General features: G+C 41.3%; 1 protein-coding gene across 7 annotated transcripts in view; it reads left to right on the top strand.

The window, feature by feature from the left end:
- Positions 1-25,164, top strand: part of GLIS3 (GLIS family zinc finger 3) — a 513,435-nt gene that overhangs the window by 428,689 nt on the left and 59,582 nt on the right. For all 7 annotated transcript variants that reach the window (XR_014296909.1, XR_014296910.1, XM_082657135.1 and 4 more), the window contains one exon: positions 15,674-15,815. Coding sequence is in view for 5 of the 7 variants with exons in the window: in XM_082657135.1 (XP_082513261.1) it covers positions 15,674-15,815 (142 nt within the window). In the remaining 2 variants the exon portion in view is untranslated. The remainder of the gene's footprint in view (positions 1-15,673; positions 15,816-25,164) is intronic.

Here is a 25,164-nt window from a genome sequence, read left to right as displayed (position 1 = left end):
CAAGATATGATCTATCCTGGAGAATGTTCCATGAGCACTTGAGAAAAATGTGTATTCTGTTGTTTTTGGATGGAATGTCCTATAAATATCAATTAACTCCATCTCGTTTAATGTATCATTTAAAGCTTGTGTTTCCTTATTTATTTTCATTTTGGATGATCTGTCCATTGGTGAAAGTGGGGTGTTAAAGTCCCCTACTATGAATGTGTTACTGTCGATTTCCCCTTTTATGGTTGTCAGTATTTGCCTTATGTATTGAGGTGCACCTATGTTGGGTGCATAAATATTTACAAATGTTATATCTTCTGCTTGGATCGATCCCTTGATCATTATGTAGTGTCCTTCTTTGTCTCTTCTAATAGTCTTTGTTTTAAAGTCTATTTTGTCTGATATGAGAATTGCTACTCCAGCTTTCTTTTGGTTTCCATTTGCATGAAATACCTTTTTCCATCCCCTTACTTTCAGTCTGTATGTGTCTCTAGGTCTGAAGTGGGTCTCTTGTAGACAGCAAATATATGGGTCTTGTTTTTGTATCCATTCAGCCAATCTGTGTCTTTTGGTGGGAGCATTTAGTCCATTTACATTTAAGGTAATTATCGATATGTGTGTTCCTATTCCCATTTTCTTAATTGTTTTGGGTTCGTTATTGTAGGTCCTTTCCTTCTTTTGTGTTTCTTGCCTAGAGAAGTTCCTTTAGCAGTTGTTGTAGAGCTGGTTTGGTGGTGCTGAACTCTCTCAACTTTTGCTTGTCTGTAAAGGTTTCAATTTCTCCATCAAATCTGAATGAGATCCTTGCTGGGTAGAGTAATCTTGGTTGCAGGTTTTTCTCCTTCAACACTTTCAATATGTCCTGCCACTCCCTTCTGGCTTGCAGAGTTTCTGCTGAAAGATCAGCTGTTAACCTTATGGGGATTCCCTTGTGTGTTATTTGTTGTTTTTCCCTTGCTGCTTTTAATATGTTTTCTTTGTATTTAATTTTTGACAGTTTGATTAATATGTGTCTTGGCGTATTTCTCCTTGGATTTATCCTGTATGGGACTCTCTGTGCTTCCTGGACTTGATTAACTATTTCCTTTCCCATATTAGGGAAGTTTTCAACTATAATCTCTTCAAATATTTTCTCAGTCCCTTTCTTTTTCTCTTCTTCTTCTGGAACCCCTATAATTCGAATGTTGGTGCGTTTAATGTTGTCCCAGAGGTCTCTGAGACTGTCCTCAGTTCTCTTCATTCTTTTTTCTTTATTCTGCTCTGCAGTAGTTATTTCCACTATTTTATCTTCCAGGTCACTTATCCGTTCTTCTGCCTCAGTTATTCTGCTATTGATCCCATCTAGAGTACTTTTAATTTCATTTATTGTGTTGTTCATCGTTGCTTGTTTCATCTTTAGTTCTTCTAGGTCCTTGTTAACTGATTCTTGCAATTTGTCCATTCTATTGTCCATTCTATCTCCAAGATTTCGGATCAACCTTACTATCATTATTCTGAATTCTTTTTCAGGTAGACTGCCTATTTCCTCTTCATTTGTTAGGTCTGGTGGGTTTTTATCTTGCTCCTTCATCTGCTGTGTGTTTTTCTGTCTTTTCATTTTGCTTATCTTACTGTGTTTGGGGTCTCCTTTTTTTTTTTTTGCAGGCTGAAGGTTCATAGTTCCTGTTGTTTTTTGTGTCTGTCCCCAGTGGCTAAGGTTGGTTCAGTGGGTTGTGTAGGCTTCCTGGTGGAGGGTACTAGTGCCTGTGTTCTGGTGTATGAGGCTGGATCTTGTCTTTCTGGTGGGCAGGTCCACGTCTGGTGGTGTGTTTTGGGGTGTCTGTAGACTTATTATGATTTTGGGCAGCCTCTCTGCTAATGGGTGGGGTTGTGTTCCTGTCTTGCTAGTTGTTTGGCATAGGATGTCCAGCACTGTAGCTTGCTGGTCGTTGAGTGAAGCTGGGTGCTGGCGTTGAGATGGAGATCTCTCGGAGATTTTTGCTGTTTGATATTATGTGCAGCTGGGAGGCCTCTTGTGGACCAGTGTCCTGAAGTTGGCTCTCCCACCTCAGAGGCACAGCACTGAGTCCTGGCTGCAGCACCAAGAGCCTTTCATCCACAGGGCTCCTTAATTTGGGATGATTCGTTGTCTATTCATGTATTCCACAGATGCAGGGTACATCAAGTTGATTGTGGAGCTTTAATCCGCTGCTTCTGAGGCTGCTGGGAGAGATTTCCCTTTCTCTTCTTTGTTCTCACAGTTCCCAGGGGCTCAGCTTTGGATTTGGCCCCGCCTGTGCGTGTAGGTCGCCGGAGGGCGTCTGTTCTTTGCTCAGACAGGACGGGGTTAAAGGAGCCACTGATTCGGAGGCTCTGGCTCACTCAGGCCCGGGGGTAGGGAGGATCACGGAGTGCGGGGCGGGCCTGCAGCGGCAGAGGCCGGCGTGACGCTGCAGCCTGAGGCGCGCCGTGCGCTCTCCCGGGGGAGCCGTCCCTGGATCCCGGGACCCTGGCAGTGGCGGGCTGCACAGGCTCCCCGGAAGGGCGTGTGGCTAGTGACCTGTGTTCGCACACAGGCCTCCTGGCGGCGGCAGCAGCGGCCTTAGCGTCCCATGTCCGTCTCTGGGCTCCGCACTCTTAGCCGCGGCTCGCGCCCGTCCCTGGAGCTCTCTCAAGCAGCGTTCTTAATCCCCTCTCCTCGTGCACCAGGAAACAAAGAGGGACGTAAAAGTCTCTTGCCTCTTCGGCAGGTCCAGACCCCTCCCCGGACTCTCTCCCGGCCAGCCGCAGCGCACCAACGCCCTGCAGGCTGTGTTCACGCCGCCAACCCCAGTCCTCTCCAGGCGCTCCGACAAAAGCCGGAGCCTCAGCTCCCAGTCCCGCCCGCCCTGGCGGGCGAGCAGACAAGCCTCTCGGCTGGTGAGTGCCGGTCGGCCCGATCCTCTGCGCTGGAATCTGTCCGCTTTGCCCTCCGCACCCCTGTTGCTGTGCTCTCCTCCGCGGCTCCCAAGCTCCCCCACTCCGCCTCCCGAAGTCTCCACCCGCGAAGGGGCTTCCTAGTGTATGGACACTTTTCCTCCTTCACAGCTCTCTTCCGCTGGTGCAGGACCCGTCCCTATCCTTTTGTCTCTGTTTAGTTTTTTCTTTTGCCCTAACCAGGTACGTGGGGGGTTCCTTGCCTTTTGGGAGGTCTGAGGTCTTCTGCCAGCGTTCAGTAGGTGCTCCGTAGGAGTTGTTCCACGCGTAGATGTATTTCTGGTGTATCTCTAATTTATTTATTAAAGCAACCAAGATAGCTCAGTGGTATCATCTTTATTTTACAAAAGGGGGACTAAACTCAGGCAAGTCAATATATCTGCTCTGGATCACCCAGTAGTTGAACCAGTTTGTCAAACTAAGAGGCCCAATCTCCTTCTACCTGAGATTACTCTTGTCTATATTAAAAACTAAAGATATTCAGCCTGGAGAAAAAACTGCTAAGGGAGGGCTGACAAAGAAAGTAAACTACTGCCCCTTTTAGGGCTGAAATTCTGTGATACTGTGGCATTTCGAGGCTTCTCAAATATTAAAAGAAATATAAAGTAGACCACAAGCAAAGTTATTCTGTGTGGTCTGGGGGAAGAGGGGAGAAATAAACTCCAGTGAGTAGAAATTATGGGAGGCAGATTACAGATCAACTTGAGGCAAACCTTTCTAATGATTAGACCTATTTAACAGTGGAGTGCAATGAGTTGTGAGGAAGTGAGTTCCCTGTCATCGAAGGGATTTAAACAAAGGCTGAGCTGCCACCATGATATGCGGTAATGTTGGGCAGTTCAGTACCCTACATTTAAATTTAAATTAATTAAAATTAGATTAAAATAAAATAAAGTTTGGTTCCTCAGTTGCACTAGCTACATTTCAAGTGTTTATTAATCACATGTGACTAGTGTCTACCAATTAGTACAGTACAGAACTTTTCTATCATCTGAGAGAGTTCTGTTGGACAGCACTGCTGTCGCACTGGTGCATAGCATTACTGGACTCTGGTTCCTTTTTAGTCTGAAATTCTCTTTCTGTGAACAGTTCCCCATCAATCACTATTTTTTACTAAATAACCAGTAGTTTTGTTGTATCTATATAGGAGTTGATTTTTCATGTCTCTTATTGAGATATACCCTGGTATGTGTATTTATTCAAATATTTTGGCATGTTCATTAAGTAGCTATAGATAAAATGTTTGGCCTTTGGAGTCAGTGCTAACCAAATAAGTACTTCCTATTATAGAAATTCAGGGTGTCCAATTGGACAGTACCTCTTGTTCCTGAAGAGTTTTCTTCCAATACCATTTTTCTAAGTCTTCACTCTCATTTCTTTCCGTCTTTGCAAATTGGTCATTCCCAAAGGAAATGAATTTGACAGCAGATTGTTGGAGATTAATTACCTATGATATGCCAAAGCCACTTCATAAATGTCAGTGCTGAGGAATCCCTAGAGAGAGAATTTTTAGATTCAACTGGAAATTAATTGTAATTAATATAATAGGTTAATTCATTGTAATTATTTTTAAGCCTTTTGGCAGTGAGTTAATTCCCCGAGATCCACATTGCTCAAAGTGTCATAGAGAATGCTTGATGAGAATGTTCTGGTACTAAACCTTAACCCTCTTGAAAAAAATGCTATTTGTCTTTCCTTCTGGCTGAGTTTCTTCAGAAACATATTTTGGTGGCATTTGATTTCTGGAGAACAAAGGAATCCCTGCAAGGTGATGTATAAACATCACAGCCCAGATAGAGGATGCTCATTGGAGAAAGGGAAAACAAAGGCCTTTGATTGTGCCTCGTTTTCTTTGGAAGTATGTCTTGCTTCAGACTAACAGAATGCCTTTGCTCTTGGAATAAAATGTAATGGAACTGAAAATTGAAGAATCTGGGCCTTTTTCCCTTTCCTAATTATTTCCACTTGACTCACTTAATCTTGGACGATTATTCAATCATATCTGAAATGGGAAAATGATGGGAGTAGAATTTCCGTCTCTTGTTTCAAGAGCTTATAAACATTAACAGAATAGTCTTGAACAAAAAACAAATACAAATCACAATTGACGGTGCCTCGTTTTTAGATATTAGAAAAAAATCCCTGCATTGTTAGGGAAGCAGCTCAAGTTTCCAAATGCGGGAACCTTGTCAAGACTTGATGCGTGATTTCACTATTAACGTTGAAAAACTATCATTTAGAGCAAATATTTCATAATGGCAGATTGTACGGAAGCTAAGGAGACAATTTGTTTACTTGCACCTGGATAGGCCAAGAAATTAAGCCCTAAAATGGGTCATTAATGATCAGGATCACTAACACTCAAAGATTCGCAGGTTGGTTTCTGAGACTCAGAGATGTCTCATTTCTTTCTAGTATGTTTATGAGCCTTACTGCAGGTTTATGAATAGAAGGACACATGCAATCCTGATAGTTGCTGAGAGCTAGATCAGGACTCAATATGCAATAAAATTCCTGACAATTGGGACTGTCTAAAATTAAAGCTAACTGCCAAGATAGGGAAGTAAGTTGCCTGTTACGATAGGGAAACAAGCAGAGTCTGAGAGCCACCTACTGGGGTTGCTGCAGGGCAACAGTGCATAAGACAGAGATTTGGCCCCAGTGATATCTGAGGCTGTTTTGAATGCTAATTATTCTTGTAAATTAGGGTTTTATTTTTAATTTAGACTCCACAATTATGCCTTTAGTATTATCCATAATGGCCCAGAATACCCCACTTTCATTAAACATCTAGTTACTATACTGCTGGTGTGTGGGCAGAGCAGGAACTGAAGAAAAGGGAACAATGTATGTCTGAGCATCGTATGAGTACTGCTGATTGGCTCTCTGCATTCCTGAGGCAAGTAAAAAGAATTTGGGGGCGTTTGCTAAATTGGGTGCTCCCAGAAGCAGGCTGTGAGCCAAGGATTCAGGTGCCTGTGAGTTGTTAAAGAACTGCTCCCAGGAGAATACAGGAGAGGAATGAGGGAAGGGGCTAAAGCTAAACAGGGTGTGTGTCGGGGGGTGATCCTACAGGGAGCTCTGGAGCATAATTTACACTTCAGAGTTTGTCCCACTTTGGCGCTAAGCAGAACTGGTTAGCCATGCATATGTCTGTTGGTGGGGGGTGTCTGTGAGCTGCTGGCTGTAATGTACGCAGAAGCTGGGGGATGGGCACACAAAGCGAGGAGAGGGGGCAGTACAGAGCTAATCAAAGGGATCAGAGGGGATCCGGCAGAGCAGCAGCAGCCTCTGCGCTATAGCTACTATTGTCTGTATCTTTTAAAATTCTCCGTCAGGAGAGGTAATTAAGACACGACCGCGTTGTATTTTTAGACACATCCACAGGCCACTAGAGATTGTAAAGTCCTTTAGATAAAGAATTGTGTCTCATTCTTACAAATCCAGTTAGCACTGTATGATTTACCCGGATGCTGGTCCCACCCTGCCAGGTGCTGCAGGGTTTTGAAAGTTTAAAAGACAGTCAGCCAACCAGGTCCTCATGGACTTTATAATAGTGCAGACTAAACTCATAACAAGAAACAAAGCCTTGAACATACGTCCAGTTGCAGGATTGTTGAAAGCAGACTCTTCAGCTCTCCCTGTACCATTGGGGGCCCCGTGTGGGCTGACCTGGTCAGAGGGGCTTCATTCAGGAGGGAGCCATAAACTGGGTCTTGGAGGAATTATACTGAGAGGAAGGAAGCCATTCCAGGCAAGAGGAATGAACAACATAATAAATGGGATATTTGCAGACAGCAAGATATTGCTCATGAAAGGAGCAGAGGCTTTTGTCGAGGCCTAGGGGAAATATCTATCCTTAGTATGTGGTGGAGTCACGTCACAGAAGCTCTTCTTGTCTTCGCCTTTTGGGACTGGTGTACTAAGAGAGGAGAGGATATTTGTTTCTTGGGTATGCCATAATAAACTCTATTTTAGGAGAGTCTGCCTGAAATCCCAGTATGGATTGATGAGGAAAGAGGGCCTGGAGGGAGAAGTAATGCCTAGCAGTCACTATTAGCAGTCCAGCCCCATTTTTTTTTTTTTTTTTTTGATATGGACCATTTTTAAAGTCTTTATTGAATTTGTTACAATATTGCTTCTGTTTTTTGTTTTGGTTTTTTGGCCCCGAGGCAGGTGGGATCTTAGCTCCCCGACCAGGGATTGAACCAGCACCCGCTGCATTGGAAGGCAAAGTCTTTTTTTTATTTTATTTTTGGCTGCGTTGGGTCTATTTTTTGGTTGTAGTGCGCAGGCTTCTCATTGCAGTGGCTTCTCTTGTGCAGCACGGGCTCTAGGCACGCGGGCTTCAGTAGTTGTGGCACGCAGGCTCAGTAGTTGTGACTTGCGGGCTCTAGAGCGCAGGCTCAGTAGTTGTGGCGCACGGGCTCCGCGGCATGTGGGATCTTCCTGGACCAGGGCTCGAACTCATGTCACCTGCATTGGCAGGCAGATTCTTAACCACTGCGCCACCAGGGAAGCCCCTGAGGGCGAAGTCTTAAACATTGGACCGCCAGGGAAGTCCCTCCAGCCCCATATTGCTCCCTGAACCTTGCCCTCTGAATTCCAGCTGCCTGCAGATTCTTTCCACCAGGATGTCCCAGAATAATCTCAGAGTTAACATGTCTTAAACCAATCTGCTGATTTACCTCCAACCTACTTCTCTGTTCTCCTTTGCTGTTCCTCAGGCCAAAACTTGGAGCCGTCCTTGACTCTCCTTCTCTCATATTTTACACCTCATTCAGCTCCACCCTCAAAACAAAGTCACCAGGGACTTCCCTGGTGGCACAGTGGTTAAGAATCCGCCTGCCAATGCAGGGAACACGGGTTCGATCCCTGGTCAGAAGATCCCACATGCCGCGGAGCAGCTAAGCCCGTGCGCCACAACTACTGAGCCTGTGCTCTAGAGCCCGCAGGCCACAGCTACTGAGCCCACATGCTGCAAGTACTGAAGCCTGCACACCTAGAGCCCATGCTCTGCAACAAGAGAAGCCACTGCAATGAGAAACTCGCGCACCGCAGCGAACAGTAGCCCCCACTCACCGCAACTAGAGGAAGCCCGTGCGCAGCAATGAAGACCCAACGCAGCCAAAACCAAAAAACAAAGTCACCGCCTCTGACTCTAGGCCTTCGGCATCTCCCATCTGGATTGTTGAGATAGCCCCTAACTGGTCTCTCCTGCCCTCCTACTGTCTGTTTTCCACACAATAATCAGAGTTATCTCTTCGCATTATAAGACAAACCAGTTGCTTTCCTGCTCACAGCCTCCCATTAGTTGCTGTCACAATGAAATCAGTCCGCCCTCGATATCCTCATGTTCCGCATCTCTGAATTCAACCAACCACAGGTCAAAAATACGGGGAGGGCTTCCCTGGTGGCACAGTGGTTGAGCGTCCGCCTGCCGATGCAGGGGACACGGGTTCGTGCCCTGGTCCGGGAAGATCCCACATGCCGCTGAGGGGCTGGGCCCGTGAGCCATGGCCGCTGAGCCTGCGCGTCCGGAGCCTGCGCTTCGCAACGGGAGAGGCCACAACAGTGAGTGACCCGCATACCGCAAAAATAAAAAAAATAATACGGGGAAAAAATTCCAGAAAGTTCCAGAAAGCAAAACTTGAATATGCTTTATGTGCCTGCAACTCTTTACATAGCATTTTCATTTTATTGGGTATTACAAGTAATGTAGAGATGATTTAAAGTATATGGGAGGATGTACATAGGTTATATGCAAATATTGCACCATTTTATATAAGGAACTTGAGCATACGTGGATTTTGGTAGGTATCCACAGGGGTCCTGGAGCCAGTGCCCCTGGATACTGAGGGATTACTATGCTAAATCTCCCGGTGTTGAAGGCTGGACACAACCTGACTCTGGCTATTTCTCCAGCCCCATGAGCCTCATCTTTCCCATTGCTCCCTTGCTCCCTCCTCTCCAGGTGGTTGTTTTTAGAACCCATCAGCCTGTTCCCTCTTTAGATTTCTTTCCTTTCTGTTCCATCCACATAAAATGCTCTTTCTACCATCTTGCCTCTCTCACTTCATTCAGGTCACGGTCCATAATGTCCTCTCCTCCCAGAGGCCTTCCTTGACCCCTCGTCTAAAAGCATGGAGATACGAGTGTCATCCCCACGAAGTCTGGCTGAGCTCCACAGAAACAGGAGTCAGGGCCAAAGAGAACATCAGGGAAGGGATGAGAAGGGGAAGAGGACCCAAGGGAGGAGCATAGAGTCAGAGACTCAGGAGAGAGAGAAGTAAGATGTCCTCTTTCAGAGAGGGGTACTGAGGTCGGGATGCCCCTGGATTAAGATCATCTCCTTTCAGGGGCCCTGAGGCCACTCTGCATGTGCTTAGGATGCAGATCTTAAGGAATGTTGGGTGCCATGCTTTATTTTTCCCAACTGCAGATATTCATATTACTGGCCCAGGACTGAACCAGGTGACAAGCCTCTGGGGAAGGGAAATGAAAACCAAACAGTGGTGCTTTTTGTTTCTCTGTCTCTACTCCAACAAAGACCCCTTTCCCTCAAGGGCATGGTGTCAGAATCTACACAGGGATAATGAGATATTCCAGGAACTTTTCTGGAGAACCTAGGGGCCCTTTGCTCTTTCCCCAACTAGACCAATCTGAATGACAGTTTCCTGGCTAAAATACTTAAAAGTCCTAAGAGGAAGAAGGAAGTGTATGAATGTATGTGATGTGGTACAGAAAAGGAGGAAGTTGGGGCTGGGTTATTTCTTGAGGTGGTATAGTGTAACTTTGAAGAGCCTGGTTTGGGATTCTGACACCCAAATCCAAGTCTGACCTTTACCGGATGTGTCATTCCAGCTTTCTCATCTCTAAAATGGTAATCACAATAGTGTGTGCCTCTTAGGGTTGCTATGAGGCACACAGTGTCAAGTACACTACACGGATTCCATATATGTTTATTGAAATGGGATGCAATCTTTAAAACTGTGTCATGGTGACTCTGTACGTCCAGCCATTTCCTGTGGAATTTATGTGCATGATCCTCTTTTCCTTGCTGATTGGAAATAATCATCATATGGTTGTGTCTTTCAAAGTGCATTCTAATAGGATCTGTATCAGTCATGCTTCTCCAGACAAGCAGAACCAGTAGGAGATATCTATATGTATGTATCTATATCTATATGCATATCTATAGATACAGATAGAGAGAGAGAGAGATTGATAGATTTCAAGGAATTGGCTTACTCAGTTGTGGGAACTGGCAAGTCAGAAATCTGTAGGGCAGGCGCACAGGCTGGAAACTCGGGCAGGAGCTCATGCTCCAGTCCAAAGGAAGAATTTCTTCTTTTTCAGGTAAACCTTAGGTTTTTGCTACCACAGATTGGATGAGGCCTACCCAGGTTATAGAAAATAATCTCCTTAAAGTCAACTGGCTGTAGATGTTAACCCTATCTACAGAATTCCTTCCCAGCAACACCTAATGTTCGATTGAATAATTGGGTACTATAGTACAGCCTCATTGACACAAAACTAACCATCAGTGTATCCATACCCTACAACTTATATGGACTCTCAAAGAAAGGGAGACACAGTGCCTATGAGGCTATAGATAATAGGGGATGAAATGAGCCTCCCAGGAAGTAGATGGTGAAGACCCTATAAGGATTTCCTGCTGTACTAAGACTAAAAGCCAAAGTGCTAACTGAGTGCTGCAGGGTCCTGTGATCTGGCTCTGCCCCCACCTCACCTCTCAGAACTTATCTCCTACTTCTCTCTCTAGGTCACACCCCACTCCAGCCTCGCTGGCTTCTTAATTCTAGAACTCTCTTCCCCTTGATATGTACTTAGCTAATTTCCTCAGTTTCTTCAAGTCTTTGCTTGAGTCTCTTCTCAACAAGATCACAGTTCTCCCCAACCTAACGATCCCACCTACCCTTCTCCTTTTTTCTTTTTTCCATAGCACTTACCACCTTCTATACAACTTACTTATTTAGTTCATTTATTTACTGTTTACTCCCTCCTCTAGAATATAGACTTCTCAGTAGGGATCTTTGTGTGTTTTGATTACGAATGTATTTCAAGCCCCTAGAACAGTGTCTGGCATATGGTTGAGGCCCAAGAAATACTAATTCAGTAAATGAAAGAGAAAGATAAAGAAGGGCGGTGCTACTCAAGAACTGATAGGGTGTGGTTAGGGCAGCTGAGTTGAACGACTCCAGGGGTGCCATTCACATAGATTGCAATATGAATAAACATCCCTGGTGTTGTGCAACACAACAGCTCCTTAAAATAGATGAACTGATGAGTGGGGCAGGGGGAGTGGTTGTTCAAATTCCATTTCTTTCTATAAAGAGCAGTAAAGGCTCCATAAAGGGCAAGTCCTTGTTGTCCTCTAAGGGCAGGTGTTAAAATGGATTGACATTTTTTAACCTTTTTTATCCCTGTGAAAGGATAAAAATCCAAATTGTTCTTAAGAAATGAACTTCATGTAACCATTTATTATTATGAGGTCTGAAGGGAGACATAATAAGAAATGGTTACATGAGGTTCATGTCATAAGGACAATTTGGCTTTTGTAATTCCTTATTTCTACAATTCATTTCCTCTTCTCATAACCAGAAAAATCTCAGCTCTTCTATAATCAGGATTCTTAGAGAATCTTCTCATCAGGATTCTTAGTGGTTCCAAAGTGTGGTTCCCAGATAACAGCATTATCATGACCTGGGAACTTTCCAGAAATGAACTGCAGACCCAATGGATCATTAGCTCTGCATTGGAGCCTGCAGGTGATTCTGATGCATGTCCAGGTTTGAGAACCACAATTAGAGACCATCCCCGTTGAAGAACTTTCCTCTTTCTTTTTTATATTCCTAGGAGCTAAGAAGATGTTGTTTTATATAAATAATTGGGTTTCTTACTCCAAATATAAAACCATAGTATATTGAAAGATATCCCTCCCAGGAGATTCTGCTGTGTGCCTCCTGCTTCACCCATTTGACAATTCCTGGACTAGAGAATGTTTAAAAGCCTTAAATGATCTGGAGGGCCTTTTCCTGGTCTAATAATCTGGGAGGGAGAGAGGGATACTAAATTTGCATATCATTACTGCATTTCTATGCATATGGCCCTCCTTCGGAAATTTTGCATAAGGTGCTTGAGGACCTTCTGCAAAAAAAAAGGTCCTCAAGGCTTACTTAATTTAAGAAGCACTTTCTAGAACCATGTCTAGTCCCAGAGAAAACCAAATTAACTCTCACCACAAAGCTGTATGGAATCACACTCTTGGAACACATGAATACTTGTCACAGCTAAGGAAGAATTGCCTGCCTTTGGATCCAGGAGTAACCATGGCTGTGAAATGCCTTAGAAAGACCTCATCAGTACTCATATCTGTAAAACCCTAGAATAGTTGGTAATAGAAAGCAGAGAGATGTTCATGTCTACTCTTAGTAGAACATGTGGGCCCCAGATCACATTTTAACGATGAAAGATAAATTAAAAGTGATCACCAGAACTCATTCTAAGCCTTGATTTTTTTCCAGTTTTTCTTACGTGGCATGTGTTAGGTTAGTACCAAAATAACAAACATACCTTCCAAAGCCCCTGAGAGGGTTAGGCATTAACTCAGATAGTCTTGGTCAGACATTCCAATATGGCTAAGCTGAGGAAATTATGTCTTGTTCACGACATGTGTTAAACGCTTCTTCCCTATACTTAGGGTCACTGTGCCCTTTTCATATTCTTGGACTAAGACCTGGACATGTGTTTGTCTCTTCATGAAGCTTTTTCAGTTCCAAGAAATACTGCTCTCTAAATAGTAACTTACTGTTGTTTTGTACCTGTGTGTATGTTTTTCTTTCTGATCAGAGTCATTGTCGGTCGTGTGCTCGTAGTGTTTAACAACCAGCTTTCCAGATGAAAAAGCCCCAGTTTGTAGCATTTGTCAATTTCCATAAATGTGTAAATGCTATCACCATGACCAATTTCAAGCTATCAATATGACATCACTGCAAGTAAAGTTTGGAAAAAGTACACACAATTGGTATTCTTGGATTGGTGCAAGCCAGCTCCAACATGTCATTGGAATGTAGAAAATTTGGAAAGCAGAGGAAAGGATAAAAAGAAAACAGAGGAAATCAATTCATGATATTGCTGCTAAGAACAAAAATCACTTTTAATATTGGATTACATTTCCTTACAGTATTTTGTCTTTGTTTTAATGTAATTGTTATCATTTTGTATACATAATTTTGTGTTTTGCTTTTATATTCATGAACATCATTTTAATGGTTGTATAATATTCCATCAAATTAATGTAACAATAACGCTATATATCAAACTAGAGCACTGGGTATAAATCTTCCTTCACCTTTCTGGCTATTTCCTTAAGGCGAATTCTAAGAACAAATGATTTCAATTATGGGTCTTGAAAAAAATATTCCCAAGTACCATTTGGAGAGTTTGAAACAGTATACACTCCACCCAACAGTGTTTAAGAATGCTTCTCTCACTCTACCTTCACTACAACTACTTCTTTTTTAAAGCGTTGGATAATTTGATAAGTTCTTCTTTTTTTAATATGTAGAATATTTATTTATTTATTTTAACATTTTTATTGGAGTATAACTGCTTTACAATGGTGTGTTAGTTTCTGCTGTATAACAAAGTGAATCCGCTATACGTATACATATATACCCATATTCCCTCCCTCTTGCGTCTCCCTCCCACACTCCCTATCCCACCCCTCTAGGTGGTCACAAAGCACTGAGCTGATCTCCCTGTGCATTGCAGCTGCTTCCCACTAGTGAGGTGGATGGACCCAGACTCTGTCATACAAAGCGAAGTGAGCCAGAAAGAGAAAAGTAAATACCGTATGCTAACACATATATATGGAATCTAAAAAAAAAAAAAAGGTTCTGAAGAACCTAGGGGCAGGACAGGAATAAAGATGCAGACGGAGAGAGTGGCATGGACATATATACATTACCAAATGTAAAATAGATAAGTTTTTAAAAAAGGTTTAGCATTGCATTTCTTTACAATTGTGCCGAACATTATGTTTATTTTCATTTCTATTTCTCCTTTTTAAAAATTTTTGTTCATGTCAAGGGCTGCATAGTGAGTCAGTCCCCTCCTAGGAGATTCTGCTGTGTGCCTCCCTCCTCACTCATTTGATAATTCCTGGACTAGGGAATGTTTAGGATCTTTAAATGATCTGGAAGGCCCTTTTCTGGTCTACTCATCTGGGAGGAAGACAGAGAGGGACACTAAATTTGCTCCCTCTCTCCCCCACTTACATCTCGGCTTTTTTCTGTTTCTCTACTCCAAGCCCCAGACTCCCTCCACTTCTGCCTTACTATCCCTCAGATAATCCAGGCACACCACAGAGCAACAGGTTCTTCCCCCATATGTCTGCAGGACTCACTCCCTCACTTCTATCAAGGCTTTTTACCAGTGCCATCTCCAACAGACTTTCTCTGATCCCCCTGTGTCAGGTTGCCATCCCTCATCCCTACTCACTGTCTCCCTTTTCTGAGTCACTCTTCTCTATAGCATTTATCACCATCTGCTATGCATTTATTTTACTGTTCATCATCTGCTTCCCCTCTAGGGTATAAGTTCCATAAGACAGTATCTCTAGAGTCTAGAGGAGCATCTAATGCTCAATAAATAATTGTTGAATGAGACTCAAGCTCTGTACCTAAAGGGTTGGTTTTATCTTGATGAAGACAAAATCAATTTATATGTTCTCTTTAAACACTGAAGATAACTATTTGCAATATCTGTAAGAAATATATTTCTACATTTTTTGAAGATATTATGTTTTTAGACAAACTTTTAGAAGTTTGGTATTTTTATGTAACTAAATCTTCCATTGTGATTTTTTTCAATTCAAATTACACTTATAAAATTCTTTTTCATAAAGAAATTAGATAACTTTGCACCCGTACTTTATTCTGCCATTTTTATGGCTCTTTAATATACAAAGAATTAATTTTGTTATTGTGATAAAATGAAGTCTAATTTTTTAATGTGACCTACTGTTGAGATAGTTTGTTGCTTGTAATGACTTTGCTTTTTCTTGTTACCATGTTCCATATTTTAAAATTTAACTTGTGTATTTTCCTCTCATGTAAAATCTACAGGTATCAAATCTCAATGGACATTCTTAATTATCTCTAAGATATTTTCATGATAGTATCTCTGTATTTTAAAAGCACTTTACGGAGGGGGAGGTGGTGGTGGGATGAACTGTGAGATTGGGATTGACATATATACACTAATATGTATAAAATAGGTAACTAACAAGAACCTGCTGTATAACAAAATAAAATTTAAAAAACTAAAAGAAAAAGCGCACTTTACAATACAGACTAAATGCACGTGAGTTTGTTTTTGTTATCACTACAAGTTCTGATAGGATACAGAGCAAATGAAAGAAAATATAATAGGAAGTTGGGTTCCCAGAAGTGGAAATATCAAGGACTGAAGTAAAATCTGCCTCTAGCCACATTTTTCCTGAAACACCTGCCAGGTGTTATTAGAATTAGAAAGCTGACCCTTTTATTGACTCTGTAAGTCCCATGCCTAACCTGTAGTTGTTGCTTGATAAATATTTGTGGACTGAATTGCCTGAGCCTTACAGCATGATAGCCTTTCCAGAAAAGTATTCCAAGGAATCGCCTTCCTTTTCCATCTGTCTTCTGTTTTCTCGTTCTCTTAGCTGCGGTCCAGTGCAGAGCTCCATCCTGACCTGCTCACAGATTGCCTCACCGTGCAGCCCCTGCAGCCCGCCACTTCCCCACGAGATGCTGCCGATAGGGCGGTGGGATGCTCCCCAGGGCCCGGGCCTGACCTCTATCCAGGTAATGTCAGCAAAGGCAGACCCAGCCACATCAACTACCCTTCTCTAGGCCCTTCACTTTGGTTAATGGAAATGCACACATAAAAATGCTTCTAAGATCATCTGTATTTCACTTTATCAGTAGACTGCAAATTATCCCCCTCCTGTCCTCCGCATTTGATTCCTGAGCTGGGTTTGGCAGCAGACTGTTTTTTCTCATAAAGAAACAAAGTAAAATAATGCATTAACTCTTTAGGTTCTGGACTTCTGCCAAAAGTTCAGTGTACCCAACCCTCCCAGGTATCTTAAATTTATTAATTTGATTTAGACTCAAAGGAAATGTTTTCCCTAATGGAACAGTCATTGTTGTCTTTGCATTGTAAAAGGAAGCCCCAGGTCTCTAAGAAAAAATTTCACATCAGTAAATCAACTTGTAAGAATGTCCATTAATGTTTGTCAACCACTGGGGGAGTAGGGTTGGGGTGGCACTCCCAGAATAGCTTCCTTCTGCCTAGGTTTGAATAATAGATGACTCTCCATCTAGAAAAATGTTATGTATGCAGTGAAAAATGAGAAAGGATTAATATGCAATAAGGATGTTATTTTTTTCATTTACTTTCTTAGCCTGGATTTGTGTGCATTTTCTACTCTCTATAATGGTGATATACTTGCGCAAACATGATTGGTTAGTCATCCTCATATATGGAAAGCTCTTACTGTCATGCTATGAACATGAAAGCAAAAGTCCCACCAGCTCCACATTCCAGACAATGGGAATTTTCTGTTTTCTGTGAATTACAAATTCTTCTCCCACTCCATCTGGTTCCAGAGCCAGGTTTTGGCAGCAGATTGCTTTTTCTTTTTAAAACTCCTAATAAGCCGTAAAGAATGAAGAATTTACTGATGCATAACAGTGGAATAGGAGAAAGACAAGCTTGTATAACTTTTTAAACTTCACAGTTCTCAGCTGATCCAAATGCAGGGGAAAAGGCATTAAGCAAATATTTCAAGGGGGTCAGAGTCATCAAGACATCCTTAGTGTTGTCCCAGTGTTGGTAGCACTTTATCAATTGCTTTGGGTACTTATTCTTGGAGAAAACAAAGCCTCAGCTTTTTGAGACCATAGGAGATTAGATTAAAACTTATTTGAAAGGCTGACCAAATCTGACAGAGATTTTGGGTGCAGGTACACATAACACATGAAATATGCCAATGTACAATGTTACCAGCACCCAAATATTTTATATTAGATATATACATGAAAAAGTGTGACTAGCTTTTGTTTGTACATATGTCTGTTTGATTTGCCAAACATTTGATATGTGAACATTTATTCTAGCACATTAAATTAGCAATCAGTTTAAAACAGCCTTTAAGGCATTTCCCTACTTATTTAGTCCATAAATCCATGATCTTACTATTATAAATAGCTGGAACCCAGCAATTAGAGAGTAAGAGCTAACCAGAATTGATTGAAAAATGATCCAACATCCAATATAAAAAAATATGGTGATGGGCTGGTCTTGTTGCATTTAAACTTCTTGGAAATGGATTTGGGAAGCCATGGTATCTTTGTCTATGAGAAACATTAGTACCTTTGCTGTATGTGGCATACAGTATATGGCTCACTTTCAAAACTTAGGAGTCACATTTGTCTTGATATGTGCTTTTGGGTGTCTGGTAGTATTGTTTAAGTTTTTTTAAGAGGTTTAGTTTGAAACGGCTTTGTCATTCCAGACAGAATTCCTCTTTTTGTTCATGATGCTTTTCTGCATTTGATCTTCAAAACAAGCTGTTAGCTTTGAGCCTCTAACTGTGGCAGGCGAGCTGCCAGAGCAGACGAGGAGCCTAGGTTACCACGGCGTCAACAGAGCATCTTCACATTGACTCGAATTTTCTGTGGCTCTGGGAATATTGGAAACAGGCAGGTGGCCATCTTGCTTAACTTTGTTCCTAGAATTTTACTTCTCTAGTTAGCTTTTAAGTATGAAAGTTTATCTGGCCTGCTTCTTTCTTTATTCCTGCTTCCTTCAGGCTCTATTTTACTTTCTTTGCTCTTGACTTTTTTTTTTTTTTTTTTAGTTGATTATGTTCTCTGTTTTGCTGAGTAGGCAACAAACAGAGCAGAACAAGGCAGTGAAACTAAAACAAAAATTTTCAGCCTTCCTTTTATAGTTCTAGAAATGCAGTTACCAGCAGTGCACGTTCACACCAGTTTCAGACCTGTGCTAAAGATTGATGGAAAGAAGCTAAACAGCAAAAAATGCCGAAAGAAAAGGAAGCTGTTCATCAATTAGTTAAATGTAAAATCTGAAGTGTTAAGGTAATTTGGTGAAGATTAAGAGTTGGCTAAATGGCAAAAAGAATTTGGAGTCGTTCCCTTAAAATTCTATTATACAAAGTCAAGAAAATATTTGTTTAAAGATTGTCAAGAACTTATACCTATAAGGGCTAGTAAATTGATTCATCATAAAAATATTTTGATGGAGACTTGTTGAGTGTATATGGGTGCAAAGGATCAAAAATAGTTTAGCATGAATATCATGATTTTTTTAGAAGCCACAATGACTGGGGACTTGTGGTTTGAAGAAGTCATGATTTCGAAATGGAAATTTTTAGTGGCTAGGAGACAGTGATTTGTAAGATTCCAAGGTAGGAATAGTTTGCAGAGCATTAAGGTGAACGGGGAAGATGGCAGTTCTGACACATACAAGTCTTGCAAGTCTCCTAACATATTGGCTTCCCTTATTGAAGCAAACTTTTCAGTTGATAAGACAGAGTTTGACTGGAAAGGATTGCACGAAAAGACTTTTATTTCTTTGGAAGAAAATAGTGCCCCAGGTTAAAGCAGCCAAATATTACTTGAGGTCACACTGAGGAAGATTTTAAATTGAGGTGTTTACTTATCTACTATTCTGAAAAACCCAGGGCTCCCCACCACCGCTCCTGGGTTAACCTGAGAGTAATTTTGTGATCTAACAGGGAGGCCAGGGCAGTGATGAGTAATTCTCAAGGTTGGCTCACTTATATCTTCTGTGCTTTTGTTCAGAAGTTCTGTAACCCAGATAGATAATGCCCCAGGCCAGCCTGTAAATTTAGGTGATTTATCTGGTAATCTGAGGGAGGAGTATTTCATAGCCAGTAGATCAAGGTGTGAATGCCACACTCAAGCCTAAATGCCTGTGTAGATCTTCTCATCAGCGCCCTGGATGAGCTAATAAAGTGGATAAGCCTATAATTAGTGAGTCTGCAATATCATGGGCAGCCTGGACCAGTGCCTGGTCTTGGCAGAGAGTCCATTCAGTAACAAAGCGTGCTCTGGGGAAGAATTTCTGTCCCATGAGTGATCAAAAAAATTACATCTCCCTCCAAACTGAAACTGTACTACAGACTCAATAAAACATGACCTTTGCAAATGCCCTGAGCCATGAAGACATCATAGAGGCCAGTGTGGTTGAGATATTTGAGTCCCACAGAAACCACCCATGAGGTGAAGAGCTAATGCAACTGGAACAAGGAAATCTGCAAGAATGGGGGGGATTTTATTGTTACCACTTCTATCGGGTTATAAAATAATGATGTTTTAGAGCTTATAAGTCCTATTGAATTATCCCAATTTTGAATGTAACTAGATTTTTCAGGAGAAAAAAATGTGTTATGTTCAGATATCATAGGGCATTGTAGAAAAAAATCAAAGACTTGTTTAGGACAGGAATTTTTGAAGCCGTGTAATAGTCGGTCCTCCGTATCTTCAGATGCAGAACTCAAGGATACAGAGGGACTTCGGCATCCAAGGATTTTGGTATTTGCACGGGGGTCCTGGAACCAATCCCCCAAGGATACTGAGGGATGACTGTATTGTCATTCCCTTCCCTTCACCTCGTTACTGGAAAATGAAAGCTTCTCTCTTACAATATCATCACTTATTTTTTTACAATATCATCACTTTTTTAATATATAGCACTGTATTAAATCCATACAATATTTAGCATACTTCAAGAAATAGTTAATGTTTCATTTTAATGTAATGTTTCATACAGTATTTAGCATACTTCAAGAAATAGTTAATGTTTCATTTTAATGTAATAGCTAATGTTTCATTTTAATGCATGGTATATGTTTTAATGCATTTTCTACATTCTTGAGTTGAGTATATTTGCTATCTTGGGACAGCTTGCAGAGTTTCAGGGGCTAGAAATAGTTTCATATAAATGTGCCTCATATAGTCTACTCTCAAAAAGTGGTTGTTAATTCAGGGACTTTATTAGAAGGTTCTAAATTGGCACACAAATTTCCCAATAGGTTAAACTTTATAGGAGAATTGTGAAGATCGAATAACATGATCTATGTAAAAGTCCTTAAGAGGGCATAGTGCACTGTAAAAAATGCAATAGTTATTAATTGCATTATTTTCAAAAGCACTGCTTTGTTTAGAATTCACAAGAGGTGAAAAAGGGACAGAACAATTTGGAATCGGTGTTGGACCAACACTAATGGGCCAACACCAAGAAGGAGGCAGGTACTGGGGTTACAGAAAGGATTTAAAGGGAAACATTTGGCAATAAAGTCATTGTCAAGTCTCTTTGATGTTGCCTTGAACTGCTGTCAAAATCTTGCATTGTTTTTGTAACGTCTCTTGTGTCTGTGGTTTGTCCACAGATTGCATTGGATCCGTGAGGGTAGGAGCAAGCCTCATCCTTCTCTGTTATAGGCACTGATAGCTTTAACCTATAGATTTAGCCCTCCCTGCCCCTGAGCCCATCCTTTAGTATGCATTATGTCACCTGAAAGACTTATGAGAATAGGCTGCTGGGCTCCACCCCCAGAATTTCTGATTCAGTAGGTCTGAGTGAGTCACAGAATTTGAACTTTTTGCCAGGTATTTCTAACAAGTTCTCAGGTGACACTGGGTGTTGCTGGTCCAGGGACCACACTTTGTAAACCATTCCTCCGGGATCATAAAGTGTGGGAATGTGACTTTTAGCAAAACATGATCCGAACTTTGACTGGTGGAGTTAAAATAAGAATTGCCCCTAATTAACTAGATGGGGGGAATCCTTTCCCAATGAATACATATAGCAAATCACCACGATGTACACTTTAAATATCTTACAATTTTATATGTCGGTTATACCTCAGTGAAGCTGAAACAAAAAAAGAAGTATTTAAAGATGTAGCAAATTTATCACGTGAAAACAGCATGATGGAACTCTGTCCACAAAAGGGAATTTTATGATATTGCTGATATGCTATATATTTATAATGATAAATGGAATAATGCTGCTCTGGTACTTACAATTAAATAATTACAAAGATAATAAAACAGAATCAAATAGTGGGAAGCAAAATGCCCTGCAGTGTATATTTCTGTTTCTTATCATAGTGACCCTATAGATTGATATTAAGCGTGTCCACCCACACCAGAGTTATAATGGCACTGCTCATATCTCGGTTAAGAATAAGATCTTATAACCACCCAACTATAACCAAGTAAGTGTTCAGCATCTATAGTTAAAGAAAATTAAATTCTGATTCCCAGCCAGCACAGGGCACATTTGTATGTATGCAGCTAATGTTCGTGACTTTCTATGTTTACAGGCCGCCTAATTTGGTGCTTCAGTTTTCCATATCCACTTATTCCCTTGTATTCATGTTAGTTTTTCACACAAGATTAAGCTGAATTATTCAGTTATATAATATGTACAAGTTTTTGCTGTAAAAATATTTTTGTGGGTGAGCAAACACAATTCCACACCTTATGGAGGAGGAGAGGAAGGTAGTGAAGCTGGATGATTATAGCTGTGTTCTCCCTGGGCAAAGTCTTCCTTGTCTTTATACAATATTTCTCCTTTCTCTCAGTTTATGTTATTTTGTTGACGCTCAGATGGGGTGTGGGAAGGAAAGGTTGGATCTACTTTGAAGTGTACCCCAAGCAGGTCTTAGGAAGCAGACAGATGGCAAGATAGAATTCAGGATAGAATTTGTGGACCGAGGAGCTAGTAGCTTTTGTGATTAGGAAGTTATGGGCCAAACTTCTGGGTCCAAAGTTCTGACTTTCTGCTCCAAGAAAAGAGGGATAGAGGTAGTTAGGTCTCTTTCATGTGGAGAATAAACAAAAAAGAAACTGGACATTTTCAAGGTGTTTGTGGCCACAGTGAAAGTTCATTTTTTACATTTGTATGAGCACTGAAAATGAATGTTAGGAATAGCATAAAACTCTAAAGTGAAGGACATTACTGCACTAGCTTCAATATTACTTGTCATGTTTTGCTGTTAACAGTAATAAGGGAGCATACTGCAGGCATCGTATAAAGAGGATTTTGCGGAATTGACCCATTCCAGGCCACCAACAGCACTGACTCCGAAGACTGACTTTTATAGTGTCTTCCTCAATGTCGTCAGAGGATTACCTGCTCCTTTCAGGTGCCCTGGCCATGTCTTGAACCATTAACGCTTCTCTAACAGTAGGCATTGATCCATCAGAAGTTACAGCTGCCTCCTTGGGGTCTTAATTTTCCTACCTAAGTTTCAAGGCTGCTCTAGCCTCACTTTCATGACATTGTTTCTAGTTGCTACCTGAGTTTAGCTTCTTGGACTCCAATCCTGTTCTCTCTTAGTGAACTTAGCTGCTCACATCTGGCTTCTGCTCTGACTCTCATCATCACTGATTTCAGAGCTGAGTCCTACCCTAAAGATCTGTTAACACCTAGCCACATCCTAAAAAGCCGGGGATTTATAATCTTCATGGAACCTTTCTCTGGGGATTTAATAAAAGGTCTATTCCCACGTTATAGGAGAGACTGCAGAAAGTAAACTACCCAGTTGACCCTTGAACAATGTGGGTTCAAACTGTGTTGCTGCATTTATACATGGACATTTTAAAATAGTAAATACTGCCATACTACACAGTGTGTGGTTGGTTGAATTCTTGGATGTGGAGGAACTGCGGAGATGACTGCGGATACTGAGGGCCAACTATAAGTTATACATGAATTAACAGCTGCATTGTTCAAGGGTCAACTGTATTCATTATTGAAAAGAAAAGGGGATAAATTCTCATCAGCGTGCATAAGGGTTTGCTCCTCAGACAGGTTCACAGGGATGCTTATCAAGTTTTCTGAGAAATGGACACACTTCATGAAAATGAATTGCATCAGCTGCCCCAGAAGATTTTGCAATTGGTAAATAATGATCTAGGTTCCATAATTCTGAAGTACTAAGACAGTTGGGGGTCATATCTACAGAAGGGTAAGGATAGGCAATATTTAGCATCTCTTTTCTTAAGTCACATTACTGGCCACATTTTGTACAAGCCCCCTGATCACTGTGTAGCCAATCTATGCTCAAATAGAACATTTATAAGTGGAAATGTTACTTCTTCCTCTAAGTCAAATTTATTTCCCTCTTACTGAGATAAGTTACTGATCTGACATACATTAAATGACATACAGAGTGCTCAGAACAGTGCCTAGTACACAGTAAGTGTTCAGCATCTATAGTTAATATTATTACTTTTATCCAAATACTAGAAAAATATATATTATGACTCTGCAAAGCAGATAGGAAACAGGTGCCAAAAATTACCCACCACTCCCATTGTTTAAGGAATGGGGAAAATATGGAAGCCTAAACAAATTGTAAATTTAATAAGCATCATTTAGTAGAATAAAAGAAAACTAAAATACAGTCCTTTATATTTTATATTTCAGTAATTTTCCCAGTAGTTCACATAGCATTTTTTATTTTATTTATTTATTTATTATTATTATTTTTTTACACATAGCATTTTTTAAATTCTACTGTAGGTCTCTAGAGAAAAACAAACTGGAATCAGAAGCCCACTGATTCACTTGGGTGGCAATGCACCCAGAATCACAAAGTCCAAATTCTGTTTTGATGGGTACCAGTGTTTGTGTATTCAAATATAACACCGTTTTTTGTTTGTTTTTGTTATTAATAGGCCAGTGTGCTATGACAGAAAGAACGTGGGGCTAAATCTGAGCCCCAATCCTGCCTCTCCACTCACTGAATGTTTAGTTTGGGGAGATTACCTTTCCTCTTTGTAAAATGGTGGTAAGGTTACTGATTCCATTCTCACGAATTGTGAGAATTAGGCCTGTTTTTGCATGGCCTGAGAGTTAAGGAGGGTTTTAAGATTTTTAAATGTAAAATGTAGAAAAGATTTTTAGCCTTTAAGTGAGAACAGTTGCTCAAAGAATTGAGGACATTGCCTCTTGCCTGCAAAGCCTAAAATATTTACTGTCTGGCCCCTTATGGGAAAGGTTTGCCAACCACTGCTTTATATTTACATCTGGGACATTCATCAATTACTGAGAGAGATCAAGGAAGCTTATGGCTTCCATGTATTTTCTTAAAATATTTATTTATTTACATATTATTTTGGCTGTGCCAGGTCTTAGTTGTGGCATGTGGGATCTTTAGTTGTGGCATGCATGCGGGATCTAGTTCCCCAACCAGGGATCCAACCCAGGCCACCTGCACTGGGAGCGCAGAGTGTTACCCACTAGATCACCAGGGAAGTCCCTGGCTTCCATGTATTTAATCATATTTTGTTTTAAAAATCTTCTAGTACATAAGGTTTTGTTGATCCCTGTAATATTTTAGATGTAACAAATATTTTAGTTTTCTAGTCCATGGGTTTGCAGAGATTTTTATAAGGCCCAGTGCTTAAAACAGATCACAGCAGAGCTGTTTTAGTTGAAGGGATCCAGACTACTTGTACTGCCTATTGCCTAGCATTCCTAGTCCTCCCTTGGGCATTCTGTGGAACCCTGAATGTATTGGCTTTCAAACGGAATTATCAGCAGTAAAGTCCTCACGTTGCAAGCAGACACCTTCAGATGCAGCCTGGGCCATGGTGGGAAGGTGTAAGCCCTCAGTGTTGTGGCTTCCCCTTAGGGAGAAGCTTCCAGAAGATAGGCAAGATGTGGTTCTGGTTCTGATGAGCCCAAGGGTGACAGAGCAATGAGAGGAAGCAGTCATAGTTTAATTCTACCCAGGTCTATTTTTCCTAAAAAGAGAAAAGTCTCAAACCCTTGAATATCCAGGATTATGTTGTCTAAAATCCAGGTCTGTTGTAGATATATGTTAATGTCCAGGAGAAAAGCAAAAAGTTGAAATATTGGGCTTCCCTGGTGGCGCAGTGGTTGAGAGTCCGCCTGCCGATGCAGGGGACACGGGTTCGTGCCCCGGTCTGGGAAGATCCCACATGCCGCAGAGCGGCTGGGCCCGTGAGCCATGGCCGCTGAGCCTGGGCCTCCGGAGTCTGTGCTCCGCAACGGGAGAGGCCACAACAGTGAGAGGCCCGCGTAATGCAAAAAAAAAAAAAAAAAAAAAAAGCAGTTGAAATA

This window comes from Grampus griseus (genome assembly GCF_964374135.1).
Source record: "Grampus griseus genome assembly, chromosome: 6".
Taxonomy (NCBI): domain Eukaryota; kingdom Metazoa; phylum Chordata; class Mammalia; order Artiodactyla; family Delphinidae; genus Grampus; species Grampus griseus.
The sequence above is the reverse complement of the archived record's forward strand: the minus strand, read 5'-3'. Positions and strand labels throughout refer to the sequence as shown.